General features: G+C 44.3%; 1 protein-coding gene across 16 annotated transcripts in view; it reads right to left on the bottom strand.

Moving 5' to 3' along the window:
• The window catches only part of FBRSL1 (fibrosin like 1), a 495,650-nt gene that overhangs the window by 262,915 nt on the left and 209,246 nt on the right, over nucleotides 1-23,489 (bottom strand). For 13 of the 16 annotated variants that reach the window (XM_058036818.1, XM_058036824.1, XM_058036832.1 and 10 more), the window contains exons 3-4: nucleotides 17,366-17,467; nucleotides 6,343-6,378 (exon numbers count right to left, since the gene is read on the bottom strand). In XM_058036818.1, the coding sequence (XP_057892801.1) occupies nucleotides 6,343-6,378; nucleotides 17,366-17,467 (138 nt within the window). The remainder of the gene's footprint in view (nucleotides 1-6,342; nucleotides 6,379-17,365; nucleotides 17,468-23,489) is intronic. The other 3 variants (XM_058036822.1, XM_058036827.1, XM_058036829.1) reach the window with 2 other exon arrangements.

The raw sequence follows: 23,489 nt of genomic DNA, 5'->3' as shown, positions 1-23,489 counted from the left end.
TAAAAGCAGAGGTCATCTAAGAAGAAACAGACTTTCAGAAAAAGGGAACTTCTAAAGGAAAATGTGTTGCAAGGAAGTTCATGGACTTCAATATTTGTAAAGCTGAAGTATGTAGTTTATTTATGTTTGTACTTCTGCTTAAGCTTTTCATGGGACTTTTCAAAAACCCTCAAAAGAGCTCCCATGGATCTGGAATAATATGTGTACTAATTACTCAGCTCAATTTGAGCTCATGGCTTATGGGACAGTCCCTGGAGCCAAGGGTCCAGCTCCTCAGCTGGCTTACAGCAACCTGGCTCCATCCCACACAGCACTAAGAGCAAACAAAACTCTATTTATTCAGTGAACTCAGCCTGTCCAGGTGAATTCAAGCATGGGGATAGTTTTTGTGAAGTGAGGCTATTTAGGAACATGGGAAAAGAAAACCAGCAGAAGTTAAATGCTTTGGACTGATACTCATCATTTTATTCCTAGCTCTCTGTAAAACTCCTGGTATCTTACAGGGAAAACTTCTTTCAAAATACTTTATGCTTCTATTCCATATTATTATTTTTCTATCTTTTTAAATCCTTTGTGCTGTCATTGCATTTGCAGGCCACACCACTTTTTAATAGTTCCTTTTTCTTTTCTCTGTCTTCAAAGAAGACAGAGTATTGTTCCACCTGAAGGGGACCTATCTGCCATTCTTTTTCTTGTCCAGAAGAAAAAGACAATTAAGAGTCCCTCTCTTATGCTTGGCATCATGGCAAAAGGAGATTGATACTTATTTTGGAATTAATACTCCTTTATTCATAAATCTTGTCCAGAAAGTCTTGCTCACATTGCCAGCCCACAGGCACACCATTATAGGAAATACATATTAAATTCAATTTTATCATTTACCTTTGGCTCCAGCTCAAGGAGTTTTAGAGTCGTAACAAGAGCCCTGTTTCCAATATTGATTTTTGGCACAGAAAAATGCTAATTTATCAGAGGTCCTAAAATACAATGAATTTTCCAGCCCAGCCAAGAAACATTACCCACCTAGAGAAGATATTTTTCATTAGTGTGTGACAGAGCAGCAGGTGGAAAAACCCTGTTTGTCACAATTCCAATGTGCCTCTGGTCACCGAGCGTGCTTCCACACTATGAGGGAAGCACGCTCAGGAATTCCCAAACAGAAGTATGACATGCCTCATTGCAATAATTTTTTTTATCTTTATGTAGAAATTTATCCTTCTCAGGACATCAGTTTCTCCATGGCCATCTCAAAGATGTCAAGGTATACAATGATTCTAGAGATCCAAGTGGGAAATGGTACTGACTCAAGGTCTGTACAGAAAAAATGCTGCTCAAGGTACTTTTCCAAGTGATAATTTGGTTCCAACCTAACAGCACAAGAACAGAGTGGATTGGGGAATGCTGGTGGTGAGATCTTCAGTGAGCCCTGTAACCTCTGCACCACAGGCACAAACCTGCCCATGCTCACACCAAGGATTCCTGGCCTGAGAGCAGCCTCCTTAGCAGGCACCATCTGCTTCAGGGTTTCACAGACCTGCACTGAGCTGGCACAAAACTGAGAGAAGCCGTGGAAAGAGCTTTACAGGGGATATAAACCTGCAGAGTCAACAGTTCCTCTGCTGATGATTTTCCAACACTTTGCAGCCATTTGTACCTGTCCTCCCTCCTACTGAGGTGGGCACTATCTCTGTGCTGCAAACCAGGGCAATGCAGGTCAGAATTGGCTGTCCCAGCATGGGCATGAGCCTAAGAGATCTGACAGGGTGGTTGTGGGCAGCTCTGTTGGGCAACAGTCCCACTGTACAGCAGCACTGAGCACACAGCACAGGAGAGGAGTCCTGCGTGGCTGTGAAGATCTTTGCCAGCAAAGATCCAAACTGGCTGGAAAGCCAATTCCAAAAATGAACAAGATCATTTGAGAGAACACCAGGAAGGGGCAGACTGGGGTCCAGGCAGACAGTGCAGGGGGCTCAGGGTGCTCAAAGCCCACCCAGTCCTCTCCTGAGTCACCTCAGGTTCAGCTTCACCCAGGGGATGAGATAATTTCTCATGCTACATCACCAAGCAGGAGGCATGAAGGTTGCAGATAGCACTGAGTGACTCTGGATGGCCCAAGGGTCTCTGCAAGCCTTATGGTGTTCTGCACATTTCTCTCTATCCACGAGCTCCAGCCTGAGTTATCTGAGACACTGGTTTCCTGCGCTCAACAAGGAAGATGTAAAATCAACAGAATTTGATCAGCTGCCAGGGATTTGACTAGGCTACAAAGACTTTGATATTCTACAGAAGCTCAGAATAAAAATCAGCTGCTGCTGTAGCCAAGAGTATGTTACTGCTTTTATTAAAAAAAAAACCCTTTCAAGAACAAATAAAACCAAACAAAGACGTCTCATCCTCCTGTACTTTTGTTCCAAGGCACACTCAGACAGGTTGGCTCACTGGCTATCCATTTGCCATATGCTTTCAAGTTTATTCTTTCATTCACTCCCATATTTTACCCCCTTCCAGTTCAGAAGACAAACAGCTGCACAGATGCTCTATAAATAAACTACATAATTTATTGGAAGAGGGTTTTTGTTCATTTTTTTAAGCTACCACATATTCCCCAGCTCTATCCTTTTCCATCTTCTCTACAAAACTGAGTCAAATTCAGCTGCAGCTTGGGTTTGTCTCTACAGTGTGCTCAACCTTATAAACAACTGCAACTTTTTAGCCATTAATAACAAACTGTATGTATTATCTTCTATTCATTGTAACTACTTTATAATGATGTCTGGTTCTAAGTTAACTACCAGAAAAAAACCTGACAAACATCCGCAGGGCGGATATGTATCAGTGATGTATAGAAACCTCAACTAGCTCTAACTCTGATTCTCTGTGTACTTTTTACAAATCAGTGCATTTTCAGGTAGACAGGCCTCTCATCCTGTAACCAAAAAGAGAATCTGTTTTGTCTGCTCAGAAGACAGACAGACCTCTCTGACTAAAATCACTAATCTCATTTGTGCATGCAAGAAATGTGACAAATGGCTGGAGTAGTTTATCACACAAATGTAACCATCAAGTCATAGAGGGAATGAGATATTAACCTCCATAAACAAACTCGTGTTCCATTTCTCAGCACAGCGGAAGTATACATTTAGTGAGATAAGGATATGAAACACATGCTGCTGAGGAGAGAAAGAGCTGCAGCAGCAGCACAGACATAGAAATGTCTTGTCCTATCCCAGTAAAAGTAAATGCCATTTGAAAATTAATTTTAGGAAACAGTGTTTTAAGAGGTTTTGTCTGTGGTATGTACAGGAGACTCTGAAACTATGTGCCAAGTCACTGCTACTGCTAGTTTTGAGGCTCAAATTAAATCTAGGTGCAATACTATCAAATCTAGGTACATCTGAAGTTCATCAGATGTAACTTCAATGAGACCAAAATTTCACAGCTATTTCAAGCATGCTCCTTATTTAGGCACCTAACGTTCTATGGGAAGCCTGAAGTCAAGGAAGTTGCTGGAATATCCAACCCTCAAGAGTTAGTTATTTAGACACTTGCATTTATTTTTCTTCCTGCCTTTAGCTCCAGAGTATGCACTTCATGGATGAGGCATTTGCTGAAATTTTTCACCAATGAGCCTGCTCTGACTGCCTGGACAGGCCTTGATGGCTCAGCTGCATGAGCCAAACCTTGGACTGAGATTTTTTTCATGCAAGATTCCTACTGTAGGTTTTAAGTTCTCTCTTGGCAAATGTTCATTTCCTTAAAATGTGCATTTTCTACAAATGTTTCTGAAATCAAACAGCAAGGACAGCTGATGCAAGTGAATGGAGCAGAGTGGAGATTCAGAACGAGGTAATTAAAATTGAGCACGCACAAAATAGTTTGTGGTATTTAAACAGCTGCCCATGGAAGCCAGTACAAGAACTTCACCAAGTAACGATACAGATCATCATTCCACAACACAGCTATCAGGAGGAACACCCAGCACAGCAGTGTCTCCAGCATTTCTCCTGCTGCCACTGCTTTCACCATGTCTGGGGAACAGCCCGTCCCATGTAAACAGGGGCAGAGCCAAAACAGTGACTTAAAGTTTCATAGACAGCTGCTTTCGTGAGAAAATGAGAACTGTTACAGATGCTATGGACAAGTCCTGCTGTGGGGCCAGTTGTCTGGATCTGGTGCTACCTGCAAGAATCAGCTTCCCATGGGAGTTTGGGCCAATGGAAGTGGCAGTCTCTGACTTTTGCTAAATCAAATTAGAGCAGCATCAGAGTCTTGGGGGAAGCAGTGAGCCTCAAGAGCTGGCACATGGTGGGGCAGAAGGCAGTTTAACAGGGAAAATGACAATCTATAAAGAATAGCAATGCCATTTCACACTACTTGTGATCTCAAAATACTGCCCTGGCATGCAGAACGCTCTTACCTCCCTTGAGAAGTTATGGGTTGGCAAAATAAGAGAACCTTGTCCCCACACTTGCACAGAAAAGGAGCTAATAATTTTCTCAAAATCATTTCTCTAAGAAACAAAAGTAAATTTCTGAATAGCCAGCAATGGAAGAAAACAGTCCTATGATTTATTGGCCTTGAGACTCTGAGAAGAATTCTCTGGCCTTTTTCCATTACAATTTTGCAACCTATGTTATAGCCACTGGGAAATTGTTTAGCTCCCAAACCAGGCACTCAGTCATAAAATCTGTGAAGATGATTCATTATTATTTATGTGGTGCCATGGGCATGCATGGCATTTTACAGACAAATAGAAGATAAAGCATCTGCCTTTAGAAGCTTAGGTGAATCTGATTCTCCAAGTGTATGGAAAGCAGCACTTAATGGGTCCTAGAGCAAACATTCCTCATCCCCCAATGAATTAAGCAATGATACTCGCCTGGGATACTGCAGGATACTCAGTAAACATATAACTACTGTCTACAAATTCGTGACATTATTTCATTAAAACTGTGAGGGACTTTTCAAGTCATATGTTATTTTGTAATGGTTTTATGATGAAAATGTACTTAATCTTGTATTATGAATTTCTGATAATATGCATGATAGCATGGGACAGTGTTGCTATGAAACTGGACCATAAATTCTGCACTGCCTGGCAATTTTTTCTCTTTGTGCACTGGGTAGAAGCTCAGCAAGCTCCATCACCCTAAACTTACAACATAAATTATTGAAAGTAAATAATTCTGGTGATTAGAGTAAAAAGAAATGTGTTCCAGGCCTCCACATCAACTCCCTGAAGTACATAAAATCCACCCTTGTTCTGGTTCTAAAGAGAATGAGCAGCTTTAGGTCTTGGTATGAAACAGTTTGGGACCACTCACCTAGAAGGCAAAACTTTATCATGGCAGAGGTTGTGAAAACAGCAATTACTGTCAATCAGTGTAGGCAGGAGTTGTTTGCTGGACTGAGGAATCCATGTTCAGATTTGCATATACCTTCATCTAGAACCTTTGCACTCCACATGACTTACTGTCTGAACAAGCAGGGTATCATATCTCCCCACCATACATTTGTTTTGAGAGTCAGATATAATGTGATTCCAGGAATTTTCATGTTGACTTTGCTAAGCCTCTCACACCCTCTCCTATTTCTGTATTACTCAGTCATGTCTGTGCCTGCCTTTTGGGACAGCTGAGCAGAAAATGTACCCAAAACAAACAAATTAATCCACCTCTACACGAAGAAATGTCATTATTGCACACACAAATAAGGTACATATGAACAGAAAAGGACAATTAAACATGTCTGGTACATTGCACACATGGGCAGACGTGTCCTGACCCTGTAACACCACCCTCAAACATTGTGGCACTCCTGTGAAGGAACCATCGGCAACACCCTCCCCTGAAAACAAGCGAGCTTGTTTTGTAACTCAGAGGCTTGTAAATAAGAGAATATTGACTTTCATGTTGTTTACAATGGTGAGGGCTGCAATTCTTTGTAAAATGGGAGTAATTGTGTATTTGATTCTTGTATTAATACACAAATGAAAATGTGTATGGGGGAGGGAGGAGAGGAGGGAAGCATCTCCTGCTGGTGTTGAAAACTCTCTCCACTCAGGTCTTGTAATTCTCCAGAGGTGACTATCTAGCTGAAATACTCCATCAGCTGACCAAAAAAATCCCCTCCCTATAAGTACAATATTAAATTAAGAAGCCCCCAGGCTCTTAATGCACTCCCACATGTCAGGGCTGTCCCCTGCAAGGTGCATGACAGCCCTGTGCTCTCACCCTGTTTCTGTTCTGCATTTCTTCCATGCCAGTGGCTGTGCAATAGGGAGTGTAAACCTCTGCAATCAACATCAACAGAAGTGAAAGAATTAGCTGTAAAATGACTTACGGAGTAGCCTCTTCCTGAAAGCGATTGAGCAGAACTCTGTGGGAGGAAACAATATGCCACAGTAAGTAATGCAAGAGATTCTGTGTAATGTAAGATAAGAATCATTTTGCTCTTCCCTCCCCCAGCCCAGTATTCCTTAGGGGAAAACTCCACAACCTCAAATGAACTCCTGCTCCTCTGTGTGCTGCCACAGGGGTAACAGGCAGAGAGCACATCCAGGTGAGGGCTCTGGGGCTATTTCAGGCTGGGTTTCATAAGCCAGAGCAGGGCCTCAACAGCTCCTCCTGACCAAGGTAAAGCTCTCAGCGTGGGACAAGTCTTCAGGGCAGCAGGACACACACTTTGAGCCATCCCTCTCTTCAGGACATGACAGCACCTTCCTAGGAACAGCACGCACACGTGAGGATGCTCTCCAGAACCAGGCTGCCACATTTTGCCTCATCGACTCCAACTCTCAATCATGTAACCAAATATCCCACTTTCCATTCCCCTCCATGAATCTGTGAGCCTCCAGCCTTCAGTGCTGCAGCATTACCATATGACAACTCTATCTGAAATAACAATAGCAGCAAAGCACTAATTTATCATCTCTCAGAGCTTTAATAAGCACTCTGTCCCTTTTGAATAAGTTAAATTACATTGTTTACTCCTGCTCTTCATTTCAGCTCCTCCTGCTCCTTTCTCTACCACATCCTTACCTCTTTCACATGCTGCCAAATCATTTGGTTCTTTTCCTTCTCATTACACCAGCTCCAGTCACTTGGATCCCTTTCCTCTCTCTACAACCAAAGACTGTCGAGCTGCTGGGTTTTTGCTGGCAGTGGCTTTCTCCAAGCAGCTAAATGAATTCCACCTCTAGCTCCAGCTGCTGCTATATGCCTTCTTTTCGGAAATTAAAAAGGAGCCAGGAACACACGACACCGCATAACCCAGCAAGTACTCTGCAGGCCAATTTCCAAGTGTGATTTATAATCATGATGCCCTCACTACATGATTTTATTAAACAAGATCCAGGGAGTCTTAGCAGTCCTGTTTCTAAGACTGATGTTCTAGTGGGTACCAAAAATACCGAATTGTTGCAGGCTGATGGTGAGGATTATTTTGTCTTTTTGCAGCAGTGCCAGAAGTTATCACGTTACTAAATCAGCACAGCACAATACCCCAAAGAGATTGATGCAAACTGATTGCAAATACTTGTAATTTTTCACCAGCAAGATAACAGTCCCTTTGTACTAGCAGTTTGAAAGCCTTTTGATCAGAGGATACCTAGATATACCCAGGAAACCTTTTCCAGACTCCTGCTCTCAGTGGAACACACAATTGTCTTGTTGCTCTGCCCATGCCAGCTCCGTGCCACTGTCTGTGCCTCTGACACCAGACAGGCAACTCTCCAGCCAAGTGTCCGTGGAGAAAAGCTCCCAAAGCCAAGAGGAGACAAGAGCAAAGTCCTACAATTATGTGGGTGTGGGAGGAGGGCTCCCTGTTAACCCTCTCAGTGCCACACAGAAGGAAAGATGTGACCCAGCTCTTACACACAGTTCTGCAGCCAAGGAGTGACTACTGGGTGCCAGTGCCCAGCCCTGGCATGCTACACCTGCACCTCTGTGCTGCTGGAAAGGGACAGCTCCCACAGGGGAGCCTGAGGCACCAACAACACTGATAACAGCATCTGAATTCCCACCCTCTGCATATTGCACACAGATTTGGCCACCGCCTTCAAACATTACAAAAAAAGTAGGGATTTATTTATAAACCGCCTAAATATAAACTGCCCAGAAATAAAGCTACAGACCAGTGAAATGAAGGGCAGTGGCATTTACCTCTATTTTTGAGAAACTATGATAAACTTATTCCTCTCTCTACATACTCTATACCCCAAAGTACTCATGGAATTCAGCCTTGTATAGAAAAAGGTTAACAACAATATCCTGCTATCTACATAAGTATGCCAAACAGCTGAACACAATTATGTGTTCCAACACTTTGGAGAGCTTGACCAGGCAGTTCACCTAAAGTAAACACAGAAATGATGTGGAGGCAAATTACCTGCTTGGAAAGGCGGGAGGAGGAAAGGAAAAAGGGTGGAAGTTCTCACTCCAGCCCTCCATCAACTGAGATTTAACCAAGAATGACAAGGTCTAACAAATTGGAAATAATAACCAAAAACAGAAACAAGAGGTTTCATTAGCAGCTTCTCTCTAGGGAAACAGCCTCAGAGCATTCTCACTCTCACAGTTATTTTCCATCTTTGAGCTTTGTGCAAATGCAAAATGTTTTCCTGGGATGGAGCAGACTCTTGGACAACAAACTCAAGCACACTAACAACAGACCTGCTTTTCTTAAGACAACTTTCAGGCATCCCAAGCTGTCCAAGAACCCCAGGAATCTGCAGAACATTGATTTAAAACCACTGAGTAGAAAACAATAAAACCAGTTGTTGGGTAAAGCGTTACATCAGAAATAATGAAAACTCAATGGCAATTGACTCTGGTATTTTTCACATCCAAGAGCCTCTTCTCTCTGAAAAGTTTTAACATCAAATTTCCTGAAAAATCAGTGGTGAAAAAGGGTGGGGTTTTCCCCCTCCCTCAGAATTTTTCTTGCATATATAAAATTAGTAACTGGTGAATACTTTGGAGTCAACTCGTAAAATCTTTTCCAACAATTAGGTTTATGCATCACCATGCCCCACGCTCTCCAGGGCTGTTTGCATGCATTTTTCTGCACATCTAACAAACCACTATTGCTTTTTTGGTTAGCTTGGAACACTGCAGCTCTTTAGGCAGATCCATACCAATTGTCACATGTAGCAATTCTGAAAAAACCCAGCTAATATCAGCTACAAGTGCCAGAGCAGAAAGGTTTGCATGCAACTGTGATGGATGTTCCTAAAGAAAAAAATCTTTGGGGGTTAATACAAACATGGCTCAGTCCGTATGTCTCTATATCAAGATCAAATAATGAGAAAAGTAATCAATTGTGGCTGCAAATATAAGAAATCTTAGTGGAAGTTTAACTTGGCATGTACCCAACGCTGAAGAAACCTCCTTCCACAGTGAACGAGTGCTTGTCTGGCAGGAGTAATTACTGGGGGAAGCCTTCAGCTGGAACAACTCACCCAGGCTCTTACCTACAAGGACAGGAGCACTTACATGGAGGGCTGTCACACAACTCTCACTCTCCAAAGAGGCTCTCTGCTGGCTTGGCCAATTTCCTCCTTGTCAGAAGGGCCTCAGGCAGCAGGGGATGATGGTGCCTGTGGTACCCAGCAGTCACATCCCCTTGGTGCTGCTCCCACCAGCACAGCACCTGCCTGGGAGCTCTGGGAGCTCACCTGAGGCTGACACCCAAACCAGCTGCAATGCAGGCACCCAAGAAGGCTCAATTCCAGCCCTCAAACACTGCCTGGAGGAACCATGGTGCCTGCGGTACCCAGCCAGCCAGATCCCTGTTGGTGCTGCTCCCACCAGCACAGCACCTGCCTGGAGCTCACCTGAGGCTGACACCCAAACCAGCACCCAAAAAGGCTCAATTCCAGCCCTCAAACGCTGCCTGGAGAAACCATGGTGCCCATGGTACCCAGCAGTCACATCCCCTTGGTGCTGCTCCCACCAGCACAGCACCTGCCTGGGAGCTCTGGGAGCTCACCTGAGACTGACACCCAAACCAGCACCCAAGAATGCTCAGCTCTGGCCCTCAAACACTGCCTGGAGAAACCACAGCAGGCAGGAAAGGGCTGACAAACACAGCTCCCAGCCAGGACTGTGACCCCACCCAGGCAGACAGTGAATCCCAGAGCTCTGCTCCAGCTGCACAGCAACCCTGAGCAGAGCCTCAGGGAGGGCAGCAGCCTCTCTGCCTGCTGAGCACCAGCTCCTGCCTCTTCCAGGGCTGTCTGGAATGCCCAGCCTTCCTAGGGGAGACTGTTATTAGTTAGGGGCAAAATGAGTATGGTCTGTGCATTTAATGATGCAGAAGTGGAGCTGCACTGCTAGGTGGCATTTGTGCATAAAGATAAATGGCTTATAATATTTTGCAGATGATGTGCTCTTTTACAACTAAAGATTTTTGGTTCCTTTTAAGCCCAAGGTTAAAAACAAAACCAGACAGCACAGACAAGACATTTCAGTTATGTCACAGAGTGAATTATTTCTACCCTGGGATAGCTCTCGTGTTAATTACACTGGATATAAAAAAAATACACCTTTCTGGAAGCAAAGGCAAAATCTTACTGCATAAAGATTCTACTACCCCCCCACTGATGTCCTTGAGAGCTTGAGTTACACTGCTATCTGCAGCTGTATTTAAAAGATTTCTTTCTTTCTTTGTGATAAAAATGGCAACTACAATTTAGAAAAGAAAATAATGAGAAAATCTCACCAATAACCTGCAGCAGGTTTTCCAAGATTGTCTATTAAATTGACAGAAAAAGTTATTTCCCTTATATAAATAAAAGCATGGCTTTCCACTGCTCTCATGATGCAAAAGAAATTAAGACACCCTCTGTTCAGTTTCTTAAAGCTATTGGGTTACTTATTGAACTCTAAAGACAGCAGGAAGGGCTTTAAAATCCAGTAATAATCAAGGTAAAAGGGCACCTCAAGCCAATTCCCCACTCTCAATGGGTCAGGCAGGTTTCAAGTTGGATCTTTTGTGTCCTTGATATAAAACCTAACTACTGGGGGATTAGTTAAAAGCAGGTGATGGCAGCACGACCACAAAACTAGGTCATTTGTAGTGCTCCCTTCCATCCTCTTCGGCTAAAGGACACAAATTAACATATTCCAGAAATGTCAAGATTTCATTCCTGCTTTTATGACACGTGCCATTTCATTGGCTGAAGCCAGGAGTGTATCAAGTACCTCCAAATCAGCAGCTGAAATGGTGTTTTCAGCCAATAGCTATTCCCATGTGCCACAGGACAGTCCCTAAAACAGCCTCCAAGCACTGCTGTTAATGCCATCCTTGTGTGAGTGTGGAAACTGAGGCAGGGAAAGACTCAAATGTGCCAATGGCACCTGAGGAGGGAACTGAGGGAGAATTCCCAGCTCCTACTTAGTGCCAAATCACAGGCCCAAGCTCATCATATGGCCCAGTGCTGCAAAAGCCTGATTTTCTTGGTTAGCATTCACTAGAGGTAATCAACAGTATGTACAGAGAGATCTGATTTTGAATTCTGCTTTATAGCATTTCAGGATGACACTCACCTCAGCTGCACCCAATTCCACAGTCAGGGCACAGGCACCAGGAATTGGATGTGTTTACCCTCCCTTGGTCATTTATAGAGCACTCAACAACAGAATATGGGTTTAGCTTAGAATACTGGAGAAATCTCATATTTCCTTCCCAAACAAATCCCTTATAAAACTCAAATATCTTGGAATGAGAGGGGTAAGAGGAGAGGAGGGCAAAAAGAGCCAAGGGCAGGAGATATGCCAGACCTTAACACAGAGACCCTTAATGCAATTAATTTCCACAGCCACACTCCTGCCTGCTGATACAATGAGTTCAATTGCCATGGCAAAGGTCACCAGTGCATCTGATGTTCGCTGAGATTGGAACCTGGACCTGACAAGATAACCACAACATGTGATGAACAATCTGCATGCCCTGCAATGCTTGAATGTGCTCCTTCTTGAATTCACTGACTTTATTCTGTTGGACAAACAGCGAGTGTTATGCTTAGAAACACTGCAAAACCAGTCTGGTAGGATATCAAACGACACAAGGTCTGAACATCTGTAACTGGCTTGATAAGCTACACAACAGCTTCCTCACAAGACACTTTTATCCCTACAGCTGATGGCTGCAGACAGCAGAAGGAAAGATGCTCATTGACCAGGAATGAACAAACTGAGTGCAGCTAGCCAGAAACAACAGGAAAAGACCTCACAGAAATGCACAGAACCTACAGGAGTGCTGCTCCCATTCAAACCATCACTGCTGCCAGCTTCACAAAACTCCTCCAGACTTTCTTTCTTCCTAAGTATCCCTCACTGAAACTTCGTGCTAGTCATTAGAACTTAAATTTCTGCTGACCATTTCCACTCAAGCATTTGGGGTTTTGGGACATAGAGAAAAGCAGACAGCATGCTGAAGGGATGGGCATTTTTGCCTCCAGAAGAATGGGATTTGCATTATATATTTCATGATATATCCATGTATATTCAAACCAGCTTCCCAAGAGTCATGGTTTGTGGAAGGGGTGGTAAAACTATCCTGTTGCTAAGTCTTTTTAACTAGAACAGTCTTACTTCACTCTTTAAACTGCAGATTAGATCTCAGTGTGTCACACATGGGGAACAATGGACAGCACATGCCACAAAGAGTTTGCAGCCCACACATTATCACCCCAGGCCTTCCAAAAACTCCTTCAATGAGCTCTGTGACACCCCTGACCACGGCTCTGAGGTCCCATTGCCACCCTGACAGAGCCAAGAGCAGGCATCCCACACGCACCAAAGTTTACAGTGTGGATAAATGTGGAGCTGTGGGGTGACTGTGGTCTGATTCTCACTTCAGAGGCTCGTCTGATTGTGCTTCTGGCAAGGTACTTCAGCCTGAGGCACACAGGAGGGACCTCCAGCTTTGTACCTTGCTGCTGCTCTAATCCCCGTGCCCCAGGAGGGGAAACGTGGGACGGGGAGTAGGAGGGAAGGGGGAGGCAGTGCCTGTGATGGCACACAAAGAAAAGCAGATCACAGTCAACTGCCTGAATTAGAAATCACACAAGTTATTTTGTATTCATCTACCAGAGAGAGAATTTTATATCTAGCCTATACAATATGCTAAACACTTATCAAAGAACATTTAGAGAGAGGAAAATCTTTGCATTTCCTAAAAGGCTGCTTTTCGTTTATTACGTTTAAAGAAAAACAAACAAACATATGAGGATAGGATGATGAAAAATTAGAAAAGATAGCCTGGGGGATGAGAGGAAAAGGCTCTCAACAACTTAGTAGCAGTGCTTGCTGGTTTTATGCACAGCTGAAGCCAATCCCTTGAAAAGGAGAGTTTTGACTCTTAAGTGGCCAGCACCTCTCGCAACATATTTCCTAATCAGCGAGTATTTATGGTCGATATTTTATATTTCCAATTTCCCCCTAAGGGCTCCTGAGAAAGCAGCACACCTGCCAACCTTTTCAGCTGGGCCAATAATTGCCAATTTGCTCTTTGCCTTAGTATATCACTCAATTTAGCCCTGGCTGTGCCCTGCATACATCCTCATTCATCTCTGTGCCCCCATGACAATTAGAGTGTTAGCTTCAGCTAACTAGGGCAACTATTCTACTAGGGTTGGAAGACAATTATTAGTCTATTTTCCCATCTTGTGGCAACAAAATTGAGAATCCATGACAATTACATTCAGCAATTCTGCACTCTGCCGCCTGTTCCCCCTCCTTGCCCCCACCTTCCGAATATTTCAAATTATCACAGCTCTACTACCACATTCAAATTTTCCATGTTCACAGGGAGTGAGGCTTCTATTTAAATGATAATGAGGGACGATCCATTCAATTTAGTGAGGGAGAAAATCCATTAAAAAGCAGGCAGTTCTTAAGCTGATGGGTCAAGAAAAAGATAAAAACCCTTTTTTCAAGCCATTATACAAGGCTCTGTGTGGATTTTTGGACTGTTCAGGACATCAGAAAAGATTAGGACAATTATGGAACATGGGGAAAACCAAAACAAAATGCCCAAGCTTTCCACTTTTACTTGGGTCAACACAACAAAATAGCAATATGGCTTATCTGGCTCTTAATTCTCTGGCAACTTCCAATTACCTCACACTGAAAGGCAGCAGAGGAAAATCCCATTTTGGAGAAAAGCTGTTGACTCTGTTTTGGTTGTAGAAGACCTGAGAGTACATGTGTAACAAGGATGTTGGCTCTGTAGTAGTTTTTAAGGGAATTTTACATCAACACTGGGAACATAAGCAAGTGGCAGATTCCAGCTCCTCTCTGCACCACAAAACCTGGGCTAAAACTTCACTGTTTTTCTGCTCTGAAGTTTCATCATCCCAAAGAAGAGCCCAGCCTCAACAAATCAAACCTCTGCAGCCAGAGATGATTTCACTAAATCATAATAAGCATTTTTTTTCCCTCAATGACCCATAATAAATGGCACTCGGTGTAATGTCTGGAAAGACTTACTACACAAGCCAGACAATTACTGTCTCACCATGAAATTGTATCATTCTCTCCCCACAGAATTTTCACTTATGGCAAGGAAGGAGCAAAATGCTCTGGGTTTCACAGTAGATGAACCAATTGCTGTTTGTATGTGTGTGTGTGTGTGCACAATATAATCAATCATTTGCCTCAGTTTTCTTTAGAGTGCAATTATTTCACCACAGACCAGGCCACCTCTTGACTTCACGGTCCATTAGAGACTAATGACATGCATTAATGTAAATAAAGAACAACTTGCTGCCATCCCACTGAACACGTCACCTCAAGGAACAAATGGCACAGAGGGGCTGAGCTGCTCAGAACAGCACCTCTGAAATGGGGACCAGTGAAGCTGGAGGGAGGATCTAGTGCTCCTGAGATGGCACCACTACAGCTGACACTGCGATAGGCACATTCCCCACCACACCTGCTGGGTGCTGCCCTGTCACCTCCTGCCTCATTCACTGCATTGTTCACCCCATTAGTGGGGAAAGGCAGCACAGAGAGCAGCCCTGAAGGCCAAACTCACCAAGGAACAGCCCGGGTGCCTCCTGCTGCAGAGCATCCATCTGCAGGGACACTGCTGGGTGCTGCAGCCTCTGTAACCACCAGCCTTGAGGAAACACCATCCCTGCCTTCCCTGGACATCCTGACTGCCCTGTGCTCCTGATCCTGAGGACATGCAAGGAGTTGTGCCCACTCCAGTGTTTAAACTGTGTGCTGGGACACACAGATCCAGAGCCAGCAGGGACCAAGCGTGGCTGGACAGAAAATCCTGCAGGAATCAACACTCAGTAGAATCTTGTTGTCTCCTCTCCCTTTCCCTGCTCCCTCTCTACAGTGAGAGAACCAGTCTGCCTCCTCATCCCCTTGCACAGAAATGGGGAAAACCACCTGATTGTACCTCTGGGACTTCCTAAGACTTTGAGACAGTCGCTAAATAGGCTGCGGAACATGTACCAGTACGTGAGGCAGTGTTATATGTAATTAAAGCTAAATTGCACTCATCAAATAACGAACGAAGAGCATTCTGTGATTCATGAACCTTACTTTTCAAACTGTTTAATTACTAATTTGAAAAATTCTCATTTGCCATGGGTCGCCAGGTCACGAGAGCAGCTTCAGCAAAGCTCTGAAGTGTGCCCCGGCCTCCAGGCACTGCCCAAACGTCTCCTCTGACTAAAAAAGAACAGAGTGCCTGTTTCCCACTGAATTTCACTGGCTGCTGAACAGGCTTTGAAGATTTTGCAGGAATTAGGCACTCGGAGTCAATTCCTACAGGCTCAGTCTGCAACTTTGGGGGCAAAGGGAAAGGAGGAGAAATACTGGAAGTGCATCGGCTTAACAAGAAAAGTCTCCAAGACCACTTAACGCTTTGACCTAAGCTAATGGCTAAGCTGGAATATGTTATTCCTTCCTGCAGCCCCACTCTACAGCTACAGTGCAGCTCCCAGGCTCTCCTGCTCACACACCCATCAGGAGTGCTGAGGGGAGGGGAACAGAGAATCCCATCCATGTGGATACGGGATATTTTACATACACACAAAATCACCCCCATTTCTGACTAAAACACAGCCCAAATGTCCCACAGCAAGGGGGTTTGTCCCGGGCCCCCCCGGCTGCCTGGCCCCAGGGCGTGGGCTGGCAGTGCTGGAAGCAGATCACAGGACATGTTATTTTTCTCTTCCTCCCACTGCGTCGGCTGTTTACAGCGCCCCATTCACACTCCAAACATGTAGAGAGAATTTTCCCCCGTCACATTTCCCTGTCAGAGCTGTCAAGCTGAATCCCGCTTTAATCTGCCAAAAGCACTTTTCTGCTGACATTTTTAATAAATACTTTCAGCTTTTAAACACATTTGTGGGAGCCATTTTTTTCCCCTTTTCCTCCTGTAGAACGGGCTCTGAAAGCCTTAATAGCAAATACATTACACTTATCAAAAGCTTTCCCCCCCTCTTCCTTTTGCATCCTGAAGCGGAGGTAGTGTTTTCAATTTTAAAGCTAAATTAACTGTCCAATTGAATTTAGCTGGTGTGAGCCGTTTTCTGTGACAGGTTTTAGTTATGAAGCATATTTTACATTAATAGAACTCAACATGAAAACCACTCGCTCTGGGATTTCTGTGGCTTGCCATTGAAATGGCAAATTTAATATTTCAGACATGCTCGTGCCAGCGTTTGATTATTGTTCTTCATTTAAATCTCTCCTAACGGGAAAGGTCCTAATTAGTAAAAAATCATGTTTTAATGAAGGCGAAATGCTAATTGCTAACACAAAAAGCCTTCGTATAAAATTATCCCAGCACTGCCATTGATTTCTTGGTGACTCAAAAGCCCATTTGTGTGTTTACACACTAAGGCACCATTTGCTTTTGTTTTATCATAACATTTCACTCAATGTACCATCGAATTTCCTGAGAGAAAGACAGCTTTCCCCCAAAACCCTCTCATATCTTGGCGGCAGGAAGCATAAAATTAGATGAACTAACTTTGCACCCAAACTATGTGATTACGTGCAGCAGTTAAACCCAAGGATGCTGTAAAAAGCTTTTTAACACAACTTCTTTGAAAAAAAACCAAAACAAACCATCAAGCCATTTTTCCCCAAGGAATAACAATTCCATTTTGTTTTCCCATCTCTGATCTTTCGCTTATCATATTATTTGCACCATGATTATAGTGTTTGCAAGGCAGCTCAACCACTTATGCCGTAACACTCAATCATGACATAAAAAAAAGTTATTACACAGTGACCTCTGGATGCCAACATTTGTTCAGCAAGATTTATGAAAAGCCATGTCAGCAGCGGGAATTGCTGCAGTGAAGCGATGCTTTCTCCTGAACGGTACTTACATCACTGAGACGGTCCCTTGAGCTGCTCCGCTGAGAGCTTGTGGCCTCCCTGATGCTGTCTTCCTCGCTATTTCTGCCACTTCTGCTTGTAGGGACCTTCATCTAGAGGGAGAAGAAGGAGGGGGAAAAAGGAGATTTTCAAGCACTGCTCTGCCACCTGTTCCCGAGGTTGCTGACGGCAGTTCAGTCAACGTTTCACTCCTACGCCCACCGTGGCAGGGGTGGAACGCAGGGGGCTCCTCTGCAGTTGGGCTTGGCCCTCTGTGTCCACGCTCCCTGGCACCAGCGTGGCAGGGAAGGTGCTTTTGGCACTCCTGGGAGCAGGTGAGGTTGTGCCTGACACGAGGGGGGAGCGGACAGACAGACAGACAGCCAGAGCCCCTTCACTCTGCTCCCAGCTGGGGCTGCCTGACCCACCCAGGCCATCCTTCCCAGCCCTGAGATGTGCCCTGGGGCCACCCCAGGGGCTGCACTGAGAGACCATGATGGCCACACTTGCTGAAACAGCTTGCTTGAGATGCTGCACAGAATTTGGAGCACATCAGGATTAACTCTCACAGCCAAGGCTGGTGCTTTCACTGCTGCATCATCCCACTCCCTTCACCTGAAGTTGTGCTTGTGTTTGGACAGAAGTGAGAGAGCCAACGTTTGAAATCACAGCAACCTTCCTCTTACATCTGCAGAGAGTGTTACAGGGGGAGGAGAGGGGTAGGATAGATGTCATTCACAGCTTCATTCCTGGGCTCATTTACTAACAAATTATTCTGCTAATTCCCTTGTGAAATATTGGGTGGAAAGAAGTGTTTAATTTATTAATAGGTTCTATTCATATCAGTTTGGTTCCATTTAAATTACACTATTTAAAATGTCGGCTTGTACAAATTGGTATTTTTAATGGCAATAAAATCCCTTTGTTTCTTGCTGTCCTGTTCCGTGGTGGTGCTGGCAGCCAGCAGGGTTTGCCTTTGGTGCTGGTGCCCCTGTGGCACTGGGCACACTGGACAGGCTGTCACCATGTGGGCACAGCAATCTGAGTGCTGGGAGCACTGATCACTGCACTCCATGGATGCCTGACAGTGCTGCCAGCTAAGTGCCCCACAGTCTGTCAATATTTTAATGAAATGTTCAGGGTACTGTGTGGAGAATGAGCTCCAGTTCTCATCCAGAGTGCACAGCCCTGTATGGGCATGGGTAGCAGAAGTAAAAGGAAAAATAAAAAGCAAATATCATGCTTAGTAGATTTCTGATTAATGTCCTTGCTCTGCGTGCCTTTCTGCCCCCTTACACCTCACCAACACAGTTTCTTCAGCAGGATAAGACTTTTAGACACATCTAAGTGATAGAAATAAAAATTTTTTCATGGCCCCCTCATCATACAATCACCATTCTCAGTGCAGTGCCCTGTCTCACTCCTTGTCCATCATCTCTCAAATATGCTGCCCACCTTTTATCAAGACCAATATTTCATCTTTGCTCCTATGTCAAAATGTTCAAAAGCACAGCACAGCAATGAGAGGTAATCCCTGCTGGGATCTGCTAGAATCATTCCCAACAACAGGGAGCTTGCATTTGCAACTACTCACACCATGTATCAAGGCAAGAAATAATCCACTTGAAGTTCATGATGTTCAATCCATATTGTCTGTTCCCTTAATAACAAGGTCAACAACACCAAAAAATCTAACTATACTACATCAATATTGGCCATAAGCCATCAAATTTTAAATTCCACATATAATTAAGTAAATTTGGTGAGGTTTTTTTTCCTAAATACATTAAATTATTGTCATTCACTTATTTTATTCTTTTTGAGGTCTTTATTAAGCAATTACTACTTCAGCTATGCCATTATCTTGCCTAGGATTGATGCCAAGCCAATAAGACAAATGGTAATACCCCATTAATTACAGCCTTTCATAACACTGGCACTCCAGCTTTCTTCTGTCATCTGGGTCTTTCTACACTTACTCAAAACCCAACTTCACTGGTTTAGAGTCATCAGCCAGCTCTTCTGAAACTCCTGGATGCAAAGTATCTGACCTGCCAATTTCAATCCTTCCAGACACAGCAGGTGCTTTGTTTCACCATGAAATAGGAACCACTTAACCATCACAGGGCAGAATTACAATTTCCCTAATACAGTACAGAAATGCCCATTGAATTCTGCAGCTTTCTTATTTCTGATCCACAACCTTCTCCCTCCCACCAAGGAACACATCAAAGCCTGTCAAAATCATTACACTTCTGACCTAAACAACTCCTAGACAGCTGCAAATTAAAGGAAAAATAAATTATGCCATTCCAAATCCTTTCACCTTCCCAAGTGCAAATAGTTGCTAGAATTAATTCAAAAGGACTAAACTGCCAGCTGTTTAAAGTTAGCACAGACTCACCCAACCTGTTACCAGACTGGATCCTTTTGCTGCTTTTCTTGAGTTACACTCAGCTCCAAACACCACCTGTTTCTTTTCTCCAAATTTCATTAAAGGAAAACTACACCTACACACACAGTAACAAATTGAGACAATTTGACCTGACAAGGTCTTGCACAGGCAAGCAAATTAGAAGCATCACTGCTGCCATTAACCTTTCCAAGTAAATATCAATTATTAAACTTGCTGCACTACCTCTGTCCCCAGTTTGCTGCTGTGAATTAAGAGGGTCATCAGCCTTTTTGACAGATCTTGTTCATTTACACCTGCTGCCTGCCAGCAGGGGAGCCCGCACACCCGCAGCCCCAGCGCTCAGCCAAGCTGCCTTAATTCATCAGTAATTACCCTAATGAGCCACATGCAGGACCCAAGGAGGAGGACAAGTTGTTCTGCTAAATGGATGCATTGGTTTCAGGGGCACTCTCAGCAGACCTAGGTATTAGCAAACTGGCCAAAAGCTCCTTTCCCAAAGTTGCCACTGGCTCAGCTGCTTGATTTCTAGTGATTTTCTCTGGGTGTTTTTGCTTGAGTTCCAGAAATTCCTCCTGACCACGTTCCCTGATCGAGTTTTACTATAAAAACTAGTATTCCTCTCCCTTGGAAAAAGTCATTACTGTTCCAGAGGCAAAGTGGGCTCCTAGCCCTGCTCCCAGCCTGGGGACGTCATGTCCAGCTCAGCACAGACCCAACCACCAACTCCCCAAATCCACAGGGCAAAACACGCTGCATCCTCTCATATGACACATTGCCAGGGACTTCCAGAGGCATCAGTGCAACACCAGCCATGGGGATTAAACATCTCAGGGGGATGAGCCAAATATCCCACCTAAAACTTGAGCAGCCCATATTGATTGTCCAGGCAGCGTCCTTCAGCAACCACAATTACACATGCAATTCAACATTACAGGCTGTTCTCACCCAAAATCCAATCCTTTTGAGACACACATTGTGTGTCCCTGTCCCTCTAAATTACCCAGACTATACCCAGGTACTTGGGCAAAAACAATCCTGTGGATGGGTTTGCCCTGTTTGAGGCAAGACTAACCCAAACTGGAACTGGAGAGTTCCAGACAGTGTAACAGAGCCAAATCAGAGACTGGGGAACAGCAGGAGGAAGTGTGTGGGCCAAACCTGAGTGTGTTTGAGAAGCAAAACATCTCAAAATAACCCTGATGCCCAAAGCTCTGCAGAGAGGGGCTTGGAAAGGTGCTCCTCAGCCTCATTTCCTAAGGGCTGGAGGTGGGAGGGAATCTTGTCTTAGACAAAGGCTGACTACTGTGTCACTTCAGGAGAGCAAAGCTGGAAGAAAATAAAAAGGCACATGGGGACAACTGAAGCTGTCTGTTAATTTATCTCTTCCAAACCCTAAGACAGCAAGACATTAATGTCCACGCATAGGAACTGAAACATTGAATAGGTGCTGAAGTTTTACTCCAGCACAGCCTGTTTCATCGTTGAGGGGAATTCTCCAAAAGTGTTAATTAAACTCAAAGCTGCTTAAAAACCAAACCAATGCAGTCCCCTGCCAGATAAATAACACTGCAGACCCACCACACACCGCAGAGCAGAGCTGGTGGCAGGCAATCCTGGCTCTCTGCAGCCAGCTTGCATCAGGAAGGACAGATCTCTGTTTGGGAACGTGCAAAAGTCCATTGCCAGCTCGGTGGGAGCAGGCCAGGGCTGCAGGCAGGGCAGGTACAGAGGGTTTGTAAGGCCATGATCAATTTGCATCCTGCAGGTGCTCACGGACAGTCCCAAGCCATGCTCGGAGCCAAGAATTATGAACCTTGCGCTGTTGGACATCATGTAGCATGATTAAATATCATAACTCATCCTGGTAATAACTCCAGCTCTGCTGTCCTGGAAGGCTGCTGCCTTTCCATCTCTCCCATCCAACTTCCCCCTCCCTAATTCTTCCTGTGGGGTGGAGGTGGAGGAATATATGAATGGGCAGAATGGGCCTCACTTTCCTAAAAGGGCTTTTTCATTCCCACTATGTTGGCTCTCAGCCCCTGCTTTTTAATCATAATAGATCAGCCTGCTCTCCATTTACTTAAGCTTTTCGGATGTCAGAGGGAAGCACGTTTTTATTTGGCACACCTATTTTCACATCGTGGGCACGCTGCCCCCGCTCATTATTAATAAATACACTTCGATTTATCACAAGCTCCATTTGAGTGCCACGGGGAGCCTGGGGCAAAAGGAGACAAATTCTTTTCTTAAGTTGTTCTGAAAGGTGCTGGGCTTGCCGACCCTCACCCCCATTAACCCAGCACAGCTCGTGTGCTCCTACTGGGAGCTCCACGGCCTGTGCAGCGGCAGCCTCGGACTGATCTTGTGCCATCTCAATATATTTGTTCATTATCTTGCGCACACACAGAAGCATTTGGAAATGTACTCGGGGCACAGGCCAAATTGAATCATCTGCCTTCATTTTCCACACGATCTGAAGCTACAGCTGCTACAACAGGCTGTGGGATTTTTATTTTCCTTCCTTAACAGTTTTTTTCCCCCTCCTCGCTCTTAAAGTCACAGCGGTCTCGTTTTAAACCCCTCGCTGTTGCTTGGGTTTTGTATCTGTGTGGTATAAAACTGGTCTGGCATGCAGGGTGGGAAAAGAAATTCCTAGCAAGCTCTCTCTGCACAGTTCTGAAGGAAAGACAGAAAGCAGAAGCCTCAGGGAGAGACATAATGAAGGTATTAATCTCAGACATGCCTGTTCTGGTGGCTCAGATGGGTCTATTAATCCACTAATCCTGTCACCTCTGCCAGTGGACAGGCAGCAGCAGGAATGGCACCCACTGGCTTTGTGCTGCACTCTGGAGCCAGGAACGGTCCAAGAAAACAAAGCTGCCCTTCCAGATCAGGAGGGCAAAGAGTTCCACACAGCACTGAGCCAAGTTACCGCCTTTCAGGAACATGTGAACTTTGAGAAGAAAGTTTAATTCCTTTTTAAAGCTCTGCAAGATCCACTTTCATTTGTCTTGAGAGAGAGGACAGACCAAACACAGCCTTTGGATTTCCATGTTACTGCCTTCATGGTAAATCTGTTTTGGCAGGAGCCACTTGGAGATAAGTGGGCAGAGCTGAGAGGCGTCCAAGTCCCAGAGTTTAGGTCCAAGCTTTCAGATCACCAGAGACAGGGATGAATCAACCTTATCATGCTCATCTATCTAAACTAATGCTGCTGAACACCACTTTACATCTCATCAGCAGGTAATGACTTTATCATCAGCTCGGCCAAAGGACCCTTTTTCAACTCTTTCTACAGGGTTGAAGAAAAATTTCCTGCAGGTAACGAACATCATTCAACAAAGATCATGATTTCCTATGGCTACAAGAACTGATAACACCAACTGTTCCAAAAACTTATCAAAAATACTTGTATGGCCTGTCTCCTTCTTAAAAAAGGATGAAAAGGATGCTTAAACAATATTTTAGGGGACTTTTTTTGCCAACATTGGCTTGCATTTTATTATCAAGTCCCAGATAAGCTCATGTTTCTCTGGTAGACTATCAGCAGTAGCAGCTTTCTGCACCAGGAGACAGTAAACTGCCTTAATAAATACAAATGGACAATTTAATTAAAATATATTGGAGACTTGGAAAAAGTACTATTTGTGGATGAAACAGTCTGTTAAGGGATTGCAGTCAGGGCTTACTCAGTGCATTCTAGGCAGGCACCAATAAGT

This window comes from Melospiza georgiana, chromosome 18 (genome assembly GCF_028018845.1).
Source record: "Melospiza georgiana isolate bMelGeo1 chromosome 18, bMelGeo1.pri, whole genome shotgun sequence".
NCBI classification, from domain to species: Eukaryota; Metazoa; Chordata; class Aves; order Passeriformes; family Passerellidae; genus Melospiza; species Melospiza georgiana.
Note: the sequence above shows the minus strand (reverse complement) of the source record. Positions and strands in the feature narration are given on the sequence as shown.